The sequence below is a fragment of the Corvus cornix genome, chromosome 8, assembly GCF_000738735.6.
Source record: "Corvus cornix cornix isolate S_Up_H32 chromosome 8, ASM73873v5, whole genome shotgun sequence".
Lineage (NCBI taxonomy): Eukaryota > Metazoa > Chordata > Aves > Passeriformes > Corvidae > Corvus > Corvus cornix.
The window spans coordinates 19,869,306-19,888,641 of NC_046338.1; the positions used below are offsets into that span (position 1 = coordinate 19,869,306).

Below are 19,336 nucleotides of genomic sequence, written 5' to 3' on the forward strand. Positions count from 1 at the left end.
TTGAAAATGTACAGCAGCTCTTGGCATCTGAGCCAAGTTCTGAATCAAGGCTTTCTGGCAAGACTGAGTCTTCTGCTTTAGAAATATCTATAAATATCCATATACCTATTTATATATCTATATATGTCTATCTTAGCCAGCAGAGCCACAAGGGTGAATTTGCCTGTGGGGTCAGGAGGTTTGACTGATGGTGTCTGTGTGTCTCTTTTGAGTATTTGTGTGAAGGAAGTGTGAATTTAAACCAGCCCTGGCTGCAGTTTCAGCCACCGCAGACCATCAGGAGTCAGCACAGATCACAGTGGTTGGTGTTTGCTCTAGTAAGAGCTCTACACACAGAATTAATAGTATCAGGGGAAATAAGAGCTTTCTTCACATTCATATATATGGATCTGACTGGGGCTGTCCATCACTTCGGAAAAGCCAAAGACCTGGGCTTGAGCCTAGAAAACCATTGTACAATGTATATAAAAAATACAAATCTATCTTACGGCTCTGTCAAAACAGATAAAAACCAAAAAGTATTGGCACCACAAATCTCTCTGATGCACAAGCTTCTCAATAACCTCTCACAAGGGAGGGGATGTCTAATTCTCTACTTAAGGCCACTTTAGAGAGAAGTTACTTAAACTGGTGCAAAAGAGATTGAAAACCATTCTAATATTCACTTTGTACCAGTGTAAGTAACCATGGAGGTCTGTGGTGGCCGATTGCCCTGTGGTACAAGGGACAGAGAGAGCTCTTGGTAAGACAGTCTCTGGTGCCAAAGTGGTTATGGTGAGGGAGAGGAGCCTCTCCCAGGATGCCGTGTTTGGTTATGGTAATGGTAACCGGTTCTACTTCCCCGGTTGGCTCCTGGTGTTAGCCACACCCTTGTACTTAAGCCTGAGCTGTCATTTGCCTCTAGAACCCTTCAGAAGTTGTAGCAATAAACAGCTTTCTGTGGAACTCTACACAAGGACCCTTCTCAACTCCTTGCCGTCGGCTTAATGTTACTGAAGCCATCCCTGCGTCTGTGCGTTCATGCGTGTGAGCCACAGAGCCGAAAGGGACTCAGTAATAGAGGTCACTGATTTAGGAACTGGACTTGGTATGTCCTTAGGGAAAGGCAAAAATAAACTCACTGCTGTGAGATAAAGCACACTGCAGCAAAGGAGACAGAAGATGTTGCAGTGTAAAAAGGGAAAAGAATTAACTGCAGTCATATTTACCTTTTCACCTTTGGATCCCTTGAGTCCACGTACACCATCAGCACCCTAAAGGAAGAATATAAAGAATTACCCACATGCATACATTCAAAAGGGGTGAGAGAAGGAATCCAATAACTAAATCTTACCTTTACACCACGAGGTCCTGGATATCCAATTGGACCCTGAGGACCTGGAGGCCCCTAAAATGTATTGAAGCAAAGAACCTTTGTTTGTACAATTTTTGGTTATCAAGCAGTTCTCTTCAGAATCTAATCCTTATTCTTTCACTATAATGTATGAGGCAGCAAAATAACACTGGGCTGCCTGCCACTAAGAAAAGTTAAGGCATTACAAAGCACCATTCAATGTCACTATAAACTATTAATAGAATTTTGAACTTGGATCTAACTTGTATATTTGGGAAGCATCTATCCATAATATAAATTATCTGAAACAATGGTAATTGTAAAAAGAAACAAACAATCAGAAACAAACAAAAATATGCCAATTAGAAACCAGTGGTACGCTACTGGAGAAAATTTATATGCTGATTATGATGATGACACATGTCAAAAATAGAGACCAAAATAATGCAAATAATAAAAATCATGGTCTTAAAAAAAAAGAACAAAAAAGACATCCTGGTCTTTAAAAAAAAGAATAAAAAAGACATCCCAAGCCTGGAGGCTAAAAGGCTCATGGTGCTACCAATACTGACTGGTGCCTGGATTCTTTTGGTTACATTTTGCTGAGTATTTTGAAGATGCTCAACATGGATACTATGGAATCTGATGTTAGGGCCTAAAGAAACTGAGTTCTGTGAAGGGTGGAAGCAAGGAAGCCTGGAAACATGATACCTCTGTCTGAGGCTGAGCTGCTCTGGTGATTCTCCGATGTCTGAGATGGACAGATAACAAAATCTTTTACTAGTGGGGACATTGATAGGGTCTTTTTCCTGTCTCCAATGTGTCTTTTCACAAAACCTCTGGAATGTTAACATCTCTGAGAAACTGAACTTTCTATCAATTGGCTGAAATTGATCAGTAAATTCCAAAGACGTAAGAACAAACTGATATATGGCCACATGCCTGGACTTTTAAAACATAAATGCTGTGTGTAAGCTTTATTTTCTTAAGAAATCAGGATAAAATTTACAAGTTTTTACAGATAATAACACTTTTTGACAAATATAGTATGCTGATGTCAGTGGTGCTGTACTTTCTGAAATGTCCTATTAACTCACTCATCCTGCCATCCAGAATACCTTTTAGTATTGCCCCTGAAAACTGAAACTGAATTCGTGTGCTATAAAGAGTGCTAGTCTGGATAAATAAGGGTCAATACTGAGTAAGCAGAACACTTTAAGGAGACCCAAGGCCCTCCAGGGCTTTGTGAGGTAAAAAAAAAATACTTTACACTGACATTGAGTTGAAGATGACCCAAAAAATGCACGGTCTCTGCATGTATTTTTGCACCTTCAAAAAAGCAGGTTCCAAAGAATTTTTGTGGGTACTCCATACAATAGAATTGAAACCTCAAAATATCTGCAAGTTATTTGTATTATTATTAAATGTATGCAACTTTTCATTGCCACTCTGCCAACTTCAAGATGAAGTCAGGTTTTCTATTATCTTCTTAAACAGTTCCTGTAGCAGCAAATATGTCATAAAGACGAAAAACTACCAAAAGTTTTCTTGTAATCTATGTAAATAAATGGAAAAGTTTGAAAACTCACCAATGCACCTTTATCTCCAGACTGACCCTCTTTGCCAGGATGACCCTGATTTAAGAGAAATGTATCTGATTTGAAAAGCAATCATTTTTAAGGAGTGACATTTTATTATAAAAACACAATTATTTAAACATTTGAATTTCAGGTCATTAATCACATTTCTTCTGTATTAGAACAGACACAATTTTGAAGAAAGGCTTTGCTTTCAATACCAATTTAATTTACATAACAAAGGAAAAGCTGGACAATAGTTACATTCATGTTAATATTTTCAGGAATATGCTGACCACTCCTTCTGTTTAGTTAATGTTTCAGCAGCAGGAGGCTTTTAATGCAAGAGACTCTCAATTTTGATTTTGAAACAAGGGTGATTTATATTTTAGCATGAAGACATTCCTAAAAATATTTTTAAAATTACAGAATTTATCCAAAGATTCAATAGAAGGCTGATTTAGTTTCAACGTTCTATGTCTTTGTTCTAAACGGTGACTTGCTTTTTAAGCAAAACAAATTTGCTCTGTATCACTGACGTTAATACTACAGCACTCAAAACATTAGCCAATCCATTGTTTCACCCTAAAATGTTGCAAAATTTAAAGGCAATTTAATGAAACTAAAGATTAACAGATAATTGTGACTAGGCTGAGGGAGGACAAGGAGCTGTGAGAGGACAGAGCTGGGACACTGTTCCAAATTGACCAGGAGAATATTCCATACCATATGATGTCATACTCAGTAATAAAAGCTCAGGGAAAGGAGGAGGAAGGAGGACATTCATAACCTACTTCCCAGCAAGTGTCTGGCCATCTGCCTGCAGATGGAAGTAGTGAATGAATCCCTTTTTTTACTTTGCTTGTGTGCATAGTTTTGTTCCACTTATTAAGCTGTTGTTACCCCAACCCAGGAGTTTTCTTGCTTTTGACCTCGTGATTCTCTCCCCTACCCTACTGTGGGATGAGTCAGCCAGTGAGTAGGTGGATGCTTGGCTGCTTCCTGGGATCAACCCACCACAGCAGGGGTGTGTATCAGGTACAGACCTTATTATCTCTTACAGCATTTCCCCCCTCCTTTTAAGGTTTAATAAGATGCAGATGATAAATAATGCTTGTGTTTGGAAATTAACATTATTTGCAGTATACAGGAAAGGATAAGGGGAAACATTGTTTAGACAATGATTCAAGATACAGACACTCAGCTGGAGTATCATTGCACACTTAACATTCTCCATTAAAATGGTATTTTGGCAGGTAAAAGGGTAGGTTTTGAGAGCCCTGGGAGCAGTTCTGTATTTGCAATATATTTGCAGTGGCCTTGTTAAACCTTGCTGAAAGTCATGTTTAAGAAATGCAGATTTCACCTAAAAGAAAAATTGTAAAGGGCAATTGCATGGGGAGGATTGCCAAGGTCTCAGAAATAACATTGTCTAATGGCTCTTAGTGCTATAAAAAATTATATTTTTGCTGCAAGAAAACAAGTGGATGAGCATGCCATGATGGCCAGTGATTCCATTGAGCTGAATGCCTAAGCTATGCTGCTCAGGTGGTTACACTCTTGTTCACATGAGTGAATGCATCCTCAGAGTGAAGCTGAATTCCTTGGCAATCACAAAGTGTGGCTTAGATGTGTCCCAGTCTAGACAATGCAAGAAGCATCCCAAACACATGATATGCACCTTAGGCCAGGAAGCTGAGAAAGATGTAGTCTATTGCATGTTTCCTCAGAGAACAAGTGGTGAACATTTTTACAGGTGATTTCCCCTGCCCGACTGACATGGCAGCATACAGTGGAACAGTATCTGGCCCTTTGTGTGTTAGTAGATTATTTACGTATCCCTGAAGATGATGCGGATGCCTTTCATCATCTGGGACCACATTTTAAAAGCCCACAGATGTTTTTAGCAGCTGCTTCAAAAATGTAATTCTCCTAGTTTTAACAGCTCAAATGATATAGGGGTTTTAGATGGATTTTATAATGCTGTTGCCAACTAGGACTACCACTGCTTTTCCCCTCCATTTTGTTTTTGTAACACAGGTATCCAGAAGTATTTATCCCTTGGTAAAAGTAGTTAAACATTCAAAGGATTAAGTATTTATTTACTTACAGGAGGCCCATCAGAACCAGGAAGGCCAGGCAGGCCAGGCTTGCCTTGCGGTCCCTAAACGCAGTAACAGACACACATCTTAAAAACAATAGCAAACATATCCAACACATGTGACCCTAAGAGCTAAGGTTATAAGGTGCACTCATACCTAAATCCCTTGATATGGATATCAGGGATAAACCAAAAATAAAACTAAAGCCAGAATGACACTTTCATACCATATATAAGTGCAAGGTCAATTCTTACAATTTTTAGCCTACGAAAATGACCCATAATTTTCAATGAGATGCTTGCCTGAGAACAGGCTTCAGGAATTACACTATGAACACACACACACATAACACAAAGTGGGAAAGAGTTCTCCAGTGTACAAAATTAAGTATTTTTTAGAATTTCGGGAATAAAAGGATTTACCAATGAAAGTTATCAACAAGTTCAAGAGGCAAAGAGTGCAGGGTACAGAACTTTAGTGCTCATAGCTGAAAGGCATGGTATGCCTTTGTGAAAGCCTAGGAAATGCAGATATTGTGGAACTTGCCCATTTTGCTAGAAAAATACTTAAGCACTGTCAGGTAAAAAGGTATTAATTTCTCCAAAATAATATAGTAAACAGTGAAGAGGAGAAAAATCAAAGAATGAATTGAGCAGGAATTCAGCAAAAAGAGGAGAAAAGTAAAACTAGAATAAAATTCAATAGTGACATTTTTTAAATGAATAGAAGAAGTGTTTCAAGCCACAAGAACACACGCAAACAGATGAGGAAAAAGCCACCAAAGGACACTACAGTACAGTATGCCAGTTACACTGCAGAGTTGCATCATCATATAATCCTTGAGAAAAGAATAGACTCAGACTTGAATACGTAAAACTTTGTTACAAAAAATGGATTAATAAAAAATAATTTTTGCAGCTTGCTGTGAAATTAACATACAAGTACACATTGTTTAATGTTGTAGATGGGATTCTGAAGCTAATAACAGAAAATTAATGCGAAATAAAGGGAGGAAGTTATGCTTGTGAAAAAGTGTATATGAGAGGAAAGCCATTGGTTATTCATTGGTTATTCATTTACTTGATGATTTCAGGAAGATCTAATATTTAAATTTAGGTTACCGTTCCATAAAATATAGCAAAGCCCTCGAGCTCATAAACAAGGTTGTTGCACAGAACTGACTGTGAAATAACAAAATAATGCTGTATCTTACTTTTTCACCAGGAGGCCCAATAGGACCTTGAGGACCAGGAAGCCCCTGTTAGAAAGAAACTAGTGTGAGAAACCAGGGAGAACAATATACATACATTCACCCTACTACAGGTCCCTCATTAATCTGTTTAAACACACTGGCAAATATAAGTGGCTTTTTTTCCCCCCCTTACAAGCTAGATCAGGAGTTTTGTGTGAGCCTTTTGCACAAGCCACTATTCTGGCAGTGGGTCTGTAACAAGATCCTATTCAGAACCCTCCTCCAGGTGTGGCCATTCCTGCTGCATTCCAGGAACACTGAATGAGTCATTTTTCTCCTGAATGAAAAATCCCTCTTAAAACTTACTTGAAAACTCTGCTCCCACTGCCCTCGGCACATTTGCAGCATTATTTATAAAATCCTTGAAGCTTTATCGGTTCTGCACATGAAAAGCTAACCTTTTAGTAATTTCCATTTATTAAACATTTGCTGCACATTACATCGTATTTCTTGAGAGTTATTTTACACTTACTTGTGGGCCTGGAATTCCTTGCTGACCAGGAGGTCCTGGTTCCCCTTGAGGACCCTACCATGCAAAAAAATAGCAGGGCATTAGGTTTGCATTTCTGCACTACAGATCTTCATTGTCAGGACGGAAAGGAGTACAAACTCATCTTTGTTCCTCCCTCTTTAGTCTACCAGCAACTTTCTCTCCAGTTTGAAATTTTTCATGCTAATGAATATCATGACCTTTTCTTTAATAGAGAATAACAGCCCACACTTAGGACCTAAGCACTGGAGTCCATGGTGCTCAAGGAGTCTGAGAGAAAGCATGGTTAGGCCTTTTGGCTGAAAACTAAGTAACAGAAGCCTTGTCTTTTCCATATAAAATCATAATGAATCTGAATAGTTTGACAGAATAGTTTAAATAAATAGGAGAGATGGCATAGTGGCAGGGATGAGAGAATGTGAAAAGCATTCTTAGAATCTTTCTAATTCCCAGTTTACTTACTCACCATGTTTCCCTTTGGGCCTGAAGGTCCATCAATACCTGCAATGCCCTACAACAAACAATATAACAAGAGCAATTTTCAGTGGACTTCCATTTTTTTCTTTTGAAAACTGCAAATACAGGACAGCTCATACGTACAGGTTGTCCAGGGGGCCCAGGTGTTCCTCTGGGGCCCAGTAATCCCCGTGGACCCTGTAAGAGAAGAAACCCTTATTGACATCTGCATGATTTTTTCTGAACAGAAATGCCTGGGAGCAGGACTGGCCAAGGAATGGAATAAGGAGTAGGAAGGATGAAGGGAAGGCAGCATGGGTGTTTAGGAAGAAAGAGAAAAATTCACTGATAACAGATTTTCCTCAAGGATACTATATGTCTGAACAGGATGTCAGTGGAAGGGCAGCTTTGATTTAGCCTCTGTACGGTCACTTCAGAGAAAGGAGGGAGATTGCTTTTTATATTTCCTGGTGCAGAACATTGGCACAGCATCTTCTGCTAAAATTTCAGCTGTGTCTTGGCCTGAAGGTCTGACCTGAACAGTAACATACATATTTATATTCCTGTCTTTTGAAAACATGATGGTGTGTCGTACTCTATACTGCTATTCTAAGTAAAAAATAGTGCTTTTATCTGGAGTAAGGATCCAGTAAGTAATTAAAAATTGCTAGTAATTTTATTACAATAAATACAAGACATTCTGGAAACAAAAATCAGATTTCTTCCTCTTATCCCAAAAAACTTTCACAAAAGACCAATGGCTATTCTCATAAATAAGGTGTATGAGATTTTGGTCTATAACATAATCTCTTGGTTTTATACTATGTGAATGAATACTAGTTTTCATCATTGTGTCATCATTCACGTCATAATGCTGAAGTGGGCAGAACTGAGTCTCCAGTCTCCTCATGTATGATATAGTCACAAATCACTGACACTGACTAGCGACTTCTTTGTACTTTGTGAGCAGGCAGCAGTAGATCAGACATTTAGGGTAAAATTCCCCTTTCTGAGGCTTGATTTCTTGCCTGCAATGCAGAATTCTGTTCTGCAGTGACAGCACCTGCAGAATTCCAACTGACAGGAGTGGAAATTCTGTATGTGAAACAAGTGTAAAATACACAATGAAGCACAGTAGTGTGAAAAAAGAGGAGAACCCAGGCCTTATTTTCTAATAAGCAGATGTTTAGATAACCCTGTAAAAGCAACAGGGGCTTGTTTGTATTCTGATGTATCAAGGACGGCAGTGACTGATTTTACACAATAGGATAAGAAACAGCATTTTTTTATTCTGGAAGTTGCATATACTTAGCTGGATATATCCTTGATTTAATTCTAATCCTGTAAGTGGTGTTTCAACCCTAAAAAAACTGTCCATTTGTTTGCTTTGCAGCCAGAAACAGTATTCTCTATATACAAACACATGAAATAATTTTTATACCTGGAATTCAGAACAGTTCAATAGAATGGAAAAATATCTGAATGTCACTTTTGTTTGGAACAGAAACAGAAGAATAAGAAAGAATTGCTTACAGCTTCACCTGGGAGACCTCTTGGTCCAACTTCCCCATCTTCTCCCTGTTTTTGTGCAAAAGGAAAACAAGTTTTATAAAAACCAAACATTTATCATGACCTTATTCCCATTATATGAGGATTCACTCTAGATTTTCCTGTGTGAACAGCAACTTACTCTTGATCCGTCTTCACCAGGTAAGCCAGGAGGTCCCTGTGGGCCACGGTCTCCCTGTGGGATAAGGAAAGTCATTAAAATAACTGCTGGAAACTTTCTGCTGCTGGAAACAATAATGGATGGGAAGGGAAATGAAAACAAATATGTTAGCTGAAGTTTGATGTGTCAAAACATGTCTCCACATAGTGATACAAATCTGTAAGTTATAGTACTCAGTAAAATCTTTCATTACCTTAGTATAAGAACAGATGAGCATTTTTGAAATAATGAATGTGTTCGCACAATTTCACTCTGTAACAAGAGCTGGACTTGGTGATCCTTGTGAGTCCCTTCCAATTCAGAATGTTCTGTGATTCTCTGATTCTGTGATTTTTGGCCCCAGAACATATGCAAGATACTGCTACAAAAGGTAGTGTTACCCACATTTTCCTTTGTCTCATCACCACCTTCCCTCTCCCCTACAGTCCTGCCAGTAAAGTAACACGTGTATGTGGGGCAGAAGTTAAACCACTTGCAGGGCCCAGGAATATACAGAGATTTACTAACCACCTTTCAGAACCATGCACCCTGGCACCAGCTACTGACAGCCTAGGGACTGGTTTGTCTGAGGCTTTGGAAGGCAGCCAGACTTCCACACTTCCCCTCAGAGGCTGGGGCTTTTCAAGACTATATATGCAAAGCGGCAGTAGATTCTGGACCATACTTTTAGGATTTATTTTTCTTTCCCAGTTCCTGAAGAGAACTAGTGTGCTACAGAGCTCAAACACCACTGACTGACCTCCTTCTGGGCAGCAGGCTTTGAGACTGTGACTTCCTTCTGGCATTGGACAACACCCAAGTATTCATGCTGTTTGCCTTAATTTTATCAGTGCCTCCAAGGAGCCTGACCACTGCTGTGGATTCTGGTAGAGATATATGGAGTCACTGTTCAGTGGCTCTGCTCTTTACACTTCCAAACTTTCCTAGGGAATTTTAGGTAACCCTTATATACCCAGACCACATGCCCCAACACTAGGGATGTTAGGATTTTATTCTACTGCCTTTCTGTCCTCCCCCACCATGGAAGAGAAAGTGAAATTTTATGAACTTTTCTTAATACCTTCAAGATGAATAAATATAGAAGTTTCTGTATTTTGCTAGGTTCTGCAACTATTCAATGTTATCTGCAGGTAGAGAATGTGTTTTTCTATGTGCTAAATGACACTTCTGAAAGATGACATGAGATGCATGGTCTGTCCTCTGGCTTCCAATCAGTATCCAGGTGAAGACTGACTTAGGCTTTCAAATACTGAAATAGTTCATCCCCTTAAGGGCTACCTTTCTCTCATTGCAGTCACATGGTACTTAGCTATAGATTAGGAGTATGCATTCAGTGTTCTGGTAGTGCCATTCAGTAAGAACAAAACTTCCTATCATTATCAGCATTCTCAGTTTTTCAGTTCTCTATTTCTTCCCTTCAAGTGCTCACTTAAAGCCTGAATTTCTTTTTCCTTAGACCTATTTTAAAAGTATATACTGTCTTGCTTATATACTGAAGAAGAGTTGTGCATCTTGTAAATCTAAATAAGAAAAGTTCGAAGTCACAGATAATGAGGTTGAAAGAAATATGACATCATGTGATGTGATCTGCTCTACACTGGAAGTCTGAGAATCTCATTCAGTAACTCCTGTCTGAAACTTGTGTTTGACAGAGACATAACCTAAGAGAGACACTCAGTTTGCAACTCATATGTCCAATATGACTAATTCTAAAACTAGTCCTGAAACTTCTACTCTAAAGTTATGGGTTTTCAACACCGATTCTTTTACAGCTGAAATATAACTTCAACAGAAGTATTTCACTGGTCTTGCAGTGTTTATTGTTGCAAGCCAAAGAGAACTGAACATTTGCATTATATGTTGTCACTATATAAGACTCCAAAGCTGTAACCATGTTATCTATCTTTGAGCTGGGCTGCTTTCACAAGGACCATAGTGCATACTTTTTACAGAAGATTTCCATAGAAACACAAGAATGTAGTGATTTTTAAATAGTGGGATGAAAGAAATTATGAAAATAAGTCATTATTTTCATTAATATTTTGCAAATTTAAACCCAAACTTATTTTTCTGGTTTTTGGGGTAGGGAGAGGAGGTGTGTGTTTTCTTTTTTTTTTTTGGGGTGGGGGGAATATGGAACAAATTGAATATTAAAAAAAATATATATTTATTTCTTTATGACTTGGAAGGTGCCACAGACAAGTCTAATATTCCAGGCTGGAAAGCACACACACACTGCCTGACTCAGGCCAAATTTCTGCTCAGCCCTCCAAGTGCAGGTGGCAAGTGCCTAATGCCGAGCCCCCTCTGCTGTTGGCCTGCTGAGCACGCTGGGCTTCCATTATGGGATGCACTGACTGCTTTACCCTCTTTTCCTAAAAAGGGATGATGAAAGAGGAGTAACAAAATTCTTTATGACCGCAGAAGTTCTTTCCCCGTTGCAAACAGAACTCAAAAGAGTATCCTTAGATGCTATTTAAAAGAACTACATTAGGGTCCAGTAGCCAAGATGGTTGAGCTTTTCTAGGAAGTTCAGCTGTGCTTACCCACTGAGGGTGAGGTCCTTGGTCACCGAGGTTTAGCAAATATGGAAATGGTTTTGCTGACATTTCCATTCACTGTTTCTTTTATGGTGCATTGCACTCACCAGGACAACAGTAAAGGAGGGACATTCAGCAGGTTGCTAGCACCTACATTAGGGGTATAGTCTGAAGCAGAAATCCCTGGTTGTGATTATTTCTGCACTTTGTAGGGAAAGGTGAAGTCTCATTCCATAGATTTGTATGACAAAAAGAACAAGTACTTTAGTAATTTTAAATATTACTAAAAATTTTCCTAACGTACCCGAGCTGACTGTGACCTTTCTTTAAGCTGCAGTTGTTGGAATAAGCCCCCACTAAACAATTCAGTTTGCAATTGAAATATTCATAGCCATTTTTTAGCAAGCTTCTAAGGAAGTTAAAATTTGGCATGCTCCTGATACAGAAACTTCCTGCTAATTTCCTTTCCCTATTACTCATTCCTTTAGAGCAATGACTTGAAGTCCAACAGGCAAATTCCTGAACTAAGACAAATTAGAACAAAACCTAACTGAAGATGTGATCAAAATTCTGCAAATACATTTAAATTATAAATATGTATATTTCTTGTCTATTGATTGATATTACTCAAAAATTTTACAAGGAATATATTGCCTGATAGTACAGATATTATTTGTAGTGTGAAAAGCTGACATTCTGTTTTAACTTTCGCCTCAGTCCTTAGTGCTCTTCCTAATGAATAACGTATTATTTTTGGGACATTATTAGTTTAGTGTTGTATAAATGTACATATTTTTCTTCTTACCCGGTTACCTTTGTCACCAGGGAGGCCAGGAAGACCATCAAATCCTCTGTCACCCTAGGAAAGAAATCACAGAGTAAGTAAATGAGTGTTACATTGTCTGAATAAATAGTGCCTTCCCCCTAAAAGTTAATTTCTACCCTTGGTTATATGTAGAATTTTGTTACTGAATGAAACAACATGGGGGTGAGCATATAGATCAAACTCACAAAATTTGATTCTACAAATTGTAGCAAGAGAAGATGACACAGCTTTTTCACTATGCTGTAGTTATGGTATTTATAAAAAGAATTTTCACATTGAAATGAAAAGCTTGATTCTAGCTGCACTTTGAAGCTGTAGAACTGACTACTTTTACTGATACTCTGTAACTAGAAACTGACTCAGAGAGAGGGAAATCATGCCCCAAGAATCAAGTTTCTTCAAGGTCACACTACCAGGAATTACCATTAATTACCATATTTTAAATGGATGATTCATTCTCAGCTCTTGCATCTGACCCAGCTATCTGAAACCTCAGTATTTTCACTTGAGAGAAGAATTTTGGATTCACCTGGACAAAACTGTGGTACCTACATAAAATCTGTCCAGCCTGTTCCAAGACTGAAATAAAGCCTCAGGTCTCATTATAATTTACCTTTGCACCAGGTTCTCCTGGCATTCCTCTGGCACCATCAGCTCCAGGACGTCCCTGCAAAAACCCAAAGGGGCAAACATTTGAAAATGCCACGGAATCAGATAATATTTAAATACATTTAAATAAAAACTATTTACCCAGAGCTGAACCGATCTCTATGCTACCTACCCTTTTGCCAGCTTTTCCACTTGGACCAGGGGCACCTTGGACACCACGAGGACCCTGAATTTAAAGAGGGTAATTCTTAGAATTACATTAATGTCAGCAAAAAGCTAGTTAAAACCTCAACTCAAGAACAAGATTTTTTTCTATGCAAAGCTGAGTTTTTTTCCCTAGGACGTGGATTTGTGTTCCCAGATTCCCATTAGTTTTAAAAGTACATGGGCATCCAAACTGGCCTTAGCACTACCAATTTTAGCACCAGTTTTTATGAGATGGCACTATACATGGCATAAGCCATCCTTTTAACATGTAATTTTCTTACATTCTTTTCATGGCTTTAAAGATCTCAGTCCTCTAGTTTGAAAAACCTTCTTCCTCTCATGCCAAAATTATTTTAGTCCCATTATAATTATTTAATGAAAAAAAAGAGTGCTTATTTCAGATCCCTAACTTATACACAAACATGAGTAAAGAGTGCTAGTAAAGAGCTCACATGCTGTCTCAGCTTTACACAACACGGGTTTAACTAGAGAGAGACCAAATTACCCCAGACGGAAAAAACATTCCAGTTTCCAAACATATGTAACTTTCACTGAAGACTGTATGGGTGTGACTGTGGAAATTTTCTCATCCCCCATCCAAATGCATTTTCAGGTGAAAAAAAGCAATGGTAAGGACAAGCCATCCAAAAATATTGTGTAGGAAAAGAAAAAACTTTAAAAATGTAAGTAAGCAAACTGAAAGACTGACCAGCTGTTCAGAATGCTTTTTTCTTTTCTTTTTTTATTGTTTTATTTTTCTACTGTAAGTATCCATGTACAGTTTTAAGACAGGCACTTAGTCATGTATCAAATCCATGATACTACTTGAGATATGGCAAAATCGTTGTTCTGGATACTTCTTTCATGATTTCTTCCACAATCTCCTTATTGCTTTTAGGTTTAAGCTGAAAGATTTCCGTGTGTTTCAGTGCTCTTTGACATCACTGCGGAGAAGTCTATATAACAGTAAGCTGAGAAGCAAAGCATGCACTGATTCCTAAAGACTTATTCCTGGTATGTCACATCTTTCTTGAAAATAGCCTGTTTAAATACCAACTAAATTCAACCTCCCTCACCTAATGAGATCTGATAAGTTCAGAGCCCAAGGTCATCCAGTTGCAGACTAACATAAGATTATTGCACAGAAAAAAGAGCCTGAAGTGACAATTTTAAAACAGGTTTTCAAGTGAGGACACTCTGCATGTGATAATTGTTCTTCGTTATACAAATACTGTTACTTTCATATTTCAGAATGAACAATCAAGCTATTGATTTTAACTATGATTTTAATATTGATCAAGCAATTGAATTTATAAGATAGTATCATGAAGGATATTTTTCTTCAACTGCATGCAGGAAGCATATAATTGATTTATTTCTTCTAATTGATATGAATACATTTTCTTAAAGATAAAACATGCTCAGACATAACAGGGAATATTATTGTACCTGGGGACCTGGTTCACCACTTTCACCCTTAGCACCTGCTGCTCCAGGTCCACCCTTGATGAAAAAAAACCAACATATATTGTTCAAGTAAACAAAAGCCTCTTTAAATTAGTTACTTTCTATTTCCATACATGAATTACAGGGAGAAATAACAAATAATCCTCTATTCATCAGAAGGTGCGAAATCACCATTTGTATCTACAGATACACCTTGATGGATCAGTGTCTAAACACTGGGCAGAAATACTTCTCTTACCAAAGAAAACTCCCATGGATTTGAATGCGAACAAAGGTAACTCTTTGTTCTATATTAGTATTTGAGAGCTAAGTATGAGCACATAAGTAGTGCAATCAGAAGTGCATCAATTGCAGGGAATAAAACAGGGATGAAGGCCTGTCCTATTTACCTTTATTTCTGTGTTTTATAGAAAATAACAGTCTCAGAGTTCAATCCGAAGATCACTACAGTCAATGAAAAATACCCTGTCTAATCTTGTAATGAACCTCAGTGATGTTTTAATTAAGTCCTTTGTGCATCTGGCCCACAAGAAGTGGCGAATCTATTTAACTACATCTCTGTATTATTATGAAATGAAGACATAGATTTTAAGAGTAAATTTTAATCATAAACAGACCTAAACCAGATATTCATCCATACTGTGCATGGAATCAGGGGCAGAACTAGTGAAAGTAAGTTAGTGGTCTCACAAAGACAGACAAAATAAGCCAAAAAAGTCTTGGCATGCACACATAGAATACAGTCCCAGGGAAAGATGATACAGGAGTTTGTTACTGTGTGCAAAAGAATAGTTGCATTTTTGACCTTTGAAGCAGGTTGTGACCCAATGTATGTATTTAATATGAAACAAATGTTGCAGACCTTTGAAAATGGATAATCCTTCTATGACAACATTGGAAGAAAGAAGTAATCTAATGGCTTGGTTTAGTGCTGAGTCTCACATCTTGGAGTGGAAAGATCCCCACTGACCTTGCAGGTATTGATTCAAGTCCTAAGCAAACTGAAAATCAGATCCCAAACTGGTACTGGCAGTGGAGAGAAGATTGATTTTGGTAGGTGGTGACTTTCTCTTGGGGTTTCTCTGATGTAAGCTCTGCTTTAATTAATATAATTGATTACATTTAATATCTGTAGGCAGACATTTATTTTTTGTGCTATGTTAATTAAGAATGTGAACACCAGACTAACCTAATGCTAGACTGGGGCTTTGACACTGCTATGTTTGAGTTTTAGTAACTAATATGTTACTAATGTATCTTATTGGCTACTAATTAATAAAATAAAATTTAAAAAAATTTAAAATTAACATAAAGAATTTTTAAACTCTTAAAAAAAATAAAATTCATATAAAGAGCAAAAGCTCCAACTTTTTCATTCTTAAAAGAAGCTGCTCAGAAAAACAATTTACAGACCAAGAAACTTGCTTTTGGAACTGTAGGTGAAAAATGTTTCTAGATCAAAGAGTTGGATTTCTAGAGCCTCCTGGTGGTTTAGAAGCAAAACAACTATTAATATTATTAATTTGTTGAACTTTGCATACAGGATTACATGAAGGCTTTTAAAACACCAAAGCACGAGTACGAAGCCAGGTTGTACCTCTGCTAAAGGTATACAACCCACTGTCAGTATGGTACCAGCCTTTACAAAACACTCTCTGCTTACAGCAGTTCCACAGTTTTGTCTGTATAGACTCAATGTTATCCTGCAGGTCACTTGAATTAAATACACTGCTGAAAATAGTGTCTGAGTTTGTTAAATAAACCAAATATATCTGGCTCTTTGTAAGTATTGCATACCTAATTGTGATGAATCAGGAGTCTGTGAGCCAGATTCTCTGCTTGGTAGCAACTATTTACTTTGAAAGAATTACTCTAGAAAAGAATTGCTCTTGTATGGATCTGCTTAAAAATACAAGTGTACACACTCCGTATAAATACTAAGATATTTTAACATCCACACGGCCATTTGCAGATCATTTGGTGTTAGCAGTTGAGTCAAATTCAGGAGTGAAATAAAAAAATAGAATTCTTTTAGAAATCTGTGGCTCTTAATTGCTTATAGGAATGCCTCTTAAAAACTTTTCAGATTCAGCTTAAATACCAGGCGAAGGTGATTCTGCACATCCTTGCTTTAGAATCTTTCTTTAGAGTTTCCTATTTACTACAAGAAATTGTATTAGTAGTATTACAGAGACGATTGACTGTAGAGGCATATTTAATTATTTATGTAAAATTATTCACTAATTTTGTAAGTCCACCAGTATGCTCTATCCGAACACCACAAAATCTACAATAAAAACTCATTTAGTATTCAGGTTACATTGCAGACCTTGAATAAGAATACAAACTATAGCTTTAATTATACAATATTAATTTCAAATAATACAAAATAAGTATAAATACAGATATGTAGGCAGGGCCAGAATGAGATCCATGGGCTACATTAACATGTTCTTAAACATGTGCCCCTGTTTTGTCTACATACCACAGGACCTGGTCTTCCAGTGAGTCCCATAGGACCAGGTGGACCTCTCATAGCAATCTGAGGAAACAAACAAGCAGAACAAGAGGTGTCAAGAAAAAGCTGCCAGCCAGCATACATATTCTATACTAACATACTTTATGAATGTGTTAGCAAATACCCCACATCTTTGACTTCACATCCTGCAGAACTGAAAACAAATTAGGTTTTGGCTCCTTGTGCTCACCCTAGCTTGCTGAAGAATAGCTTGTGCTTGAGCTTCCTGTGCGGAGATTGTTGGGCCCTTCTCACCATCTCCACCAAAGCGGAACTGCAAGTATCAAAACAAGGAAAGGATTTAGAATTTATCAAATCTAAATCATACTTCTTACTTGCTGCAACAGTGCAAACCACTTCAAAGACACAAGGTCAGAGTCTTTAGTTCATTCCACTAACTTCAGAAGATGGCTGCATGGAGGCCACTGGATCCAACACAAGTATTAAGTAATTGGTGATAGTTTAGAACTGAAGTCTAAATTTAATCCCTTATGAGCAAATATTTTCCTGATTTCATAGAATTTTGATTTCCATTTGTTCGCTTGTTTATTTAAAAAGGAGGCCAAAAATACACTTTGATTGCCTGAAAAATTTCAATAAAAATATGTACCAAAATTCATTAATTCTCTATACATTGGTAGCTACCCACATTAAAAAAGCAATTTAATTCAAGGCAGATGCAAATTTGAAAAATGTTTGATATCTAAAATAAAACAGTTTTCTGTAATTTCTGACAATTTTAAAATAAGTTACAAAATAAAAATTTAAGTGCTCATTCCTGTGCTCCTGGACTGTTATTGCTCATGAAGCTGCTGGCAAAGGCTTTGCAATGCTGCAGAAATGCTAGGCTGCAACAAGAAACGCAGCTTTGCAAAGGTATGGCATTGGCACTCTGGGTGTCAGGGCCATGAATCTTGCACTGCCCACAGCAGTTTGTCCAGTTTGCTCATGCCCAGAGTTGACATGGATCTTTTGCATCCATACACACAGTTAGGAATAATTAATTCCAAGCACACAGCTCTCTTCGTATCCCAGTGCTACAAGATACTTTAACAGCTTTGGGCTTGTTCCTCCACCTGCTAAAACAGATGGTGTTTTGCTTTGACTCCAGTGGGAGCAGAGCTGGCTATGTGCATATATTTCTATTCAAAGGATGCACTGACTCTTCAAAGAGGACACTGAAGTCCAATTTTAAGCATGGAATACTTAAAAATCTCCATGTCAATGAGACTTGAAAGTGCACAAGCCTGTTGGGAGCACGGGCCCTCTGTACAACAGTAAACTCGTTGTTTAGGACATATAGTAGCAAAATATAGTTACTGTTAAAAATATAAGGTGGTTTTCAGTGTCTGTCATTCATTAATGTAGGTTCCAATCTGGCAGCCATGCAGGAGCTAAAGCATATGGGTTTTTTTAGGAAAAAAGAAGGCACCATATAAATGAATTTCAAATGCTTACACCATAAAAGAAATGTTATATCATTCTCTCATTCCACAGACAAAATTGGATGAAAAAAGAAAATACCTATACATTTCTTGAAGGACACTTGCACTTTTCATAGGCTGCTTACCCTGTAACCATAACTTACCGGCAACATTAACATGGTACCTGGGGGACCTGCTAAACCATCAGCACCAGGAAGACCAGGGCGACCAGGTGGACCCTAAGAGAAAAAAGACGTGAGAGAAAAAAGATGAGAACAAAAAGATAGTTATGTAAGATAAACCTTTTGAGTCACTTACATAAATTTACACTCACAGAATAGCTTGGAAAAGACCTTAAAGATCTAGTTTCAACCTCCCTGCCCTGGGCAGGGACACCCTTCACTAGAGCAGGTAGCTCAAAGCCCCATCCAACCCTGCCTTGAACACTTCCAGGGATGGTGCAGCCATCTGGGCAGCCTGTTACAGGGCCTCACCACTGTCAGGATAAGGAGTTTCTTCCCAATATCTAATCTAAACCTGCTCTCTTTCCATTTAAAAACCTTCCCCCTAGTCCTATCACTATGGGCCCTTGTAAAAAGTCTCTCTCCACCTTTCTTACAGCCTTCCCCCCCAGCTCAGCCTGTCTTCATAGAAGAGGCACACAAGAGTGGCAGAGGGGCAGAACCATCTCCCTTGACTTGCTGGTCACGCTTCTTTCATGCAGCCAGGATACGGTTGGCTGCAAGTGTATGTTACTGGGTCATGTCAAGCTTCTTGTCCACCAACACCCCCAAGTCCTTCTCTGC

At 38.1% G+C, this 19,336-nt stretch overlaps 1 protein-coding gene across 4 annotated transcripts in view; it reads right to left on the reverse strand.

The window, feature by feature from the left end:
• COL11A1 (collagen type XI alpha 1 chain) overlaps positions 1 to 19,336 on the reverse strand; it is a 133,070-nt gene that overhangs the window by 59,365 nt on the left and 54,369 nt on the right. For all 4 annotated transcript variants that reach the window (XM_010409233.4, XM_039555961.1, XM_010409232.4 and 1 more), the window contains 17 exons: positions 18,695 to 18,769; positions 17,297 to 17,380; positions 17,074 to 17,130; positions 14,571 to 14,624; positions 13,087 to 13,140; positions 12,919 to 12,972; positions 12,285 to 12,338; positions 8,901 to 8,954; positions 8,744 to 8,788; positions 7,355 to 7,408; positions 7,221 to 7,265; positions 6,737 to 6,790; positions 6,226 to 6,270; positions 5,021 to 5,074; positions 2,923 to 2,967; positions 1,334 to 1,387; positions 1,209 to 1,253 (listed from right to left, as the gene is read on the reverse strand). In XM_010409233.4, coding sequence (XP_010407535.2) covers positions 1,209 to 1,253; positions 1,334 to 1,387; positions 2,923 to 2,967; positions 5,021 to 5,074; positions 6,226 to 6,270; positions 6,737 to 6,790; positions 7,221 to 7,265; positions 7,355 to 7,408; positions 8,744 to 8,788; positions 8,901 to 8,954; positions 12,285 to 12,338; positions 12,919 to 12,972; positions 13,087 to 13,140; positions 14,571 to 14,624; positions 17,074 to 17,130; positions 17,297 to 17,380; positions 18,695 to 18,769 — 927 coding nt within the window. The remainder of the gene's footprint in view (positions 1 to 1,208; positions 1,254 to 1,333; positions 1,388 to 2,922; positions 2,968 to 5,020; positions 5,075 to 6,225; positions 6,271 to 6,736; positions 6,791 to 7,220; positions 7,266 to 7,354; positions 7,409 to 8,743; positions 8,789 to 8,900; positions 8,955 to 12,284; positions 12,339 to 12,918; positions 12,973 to 13,086; positions 13,141 to 14,570; positions 14,625 to 17,073; positions 17,131 to 17,296; positions 17,381 to 18,694; positions 18,770 to 19,336) is intronic.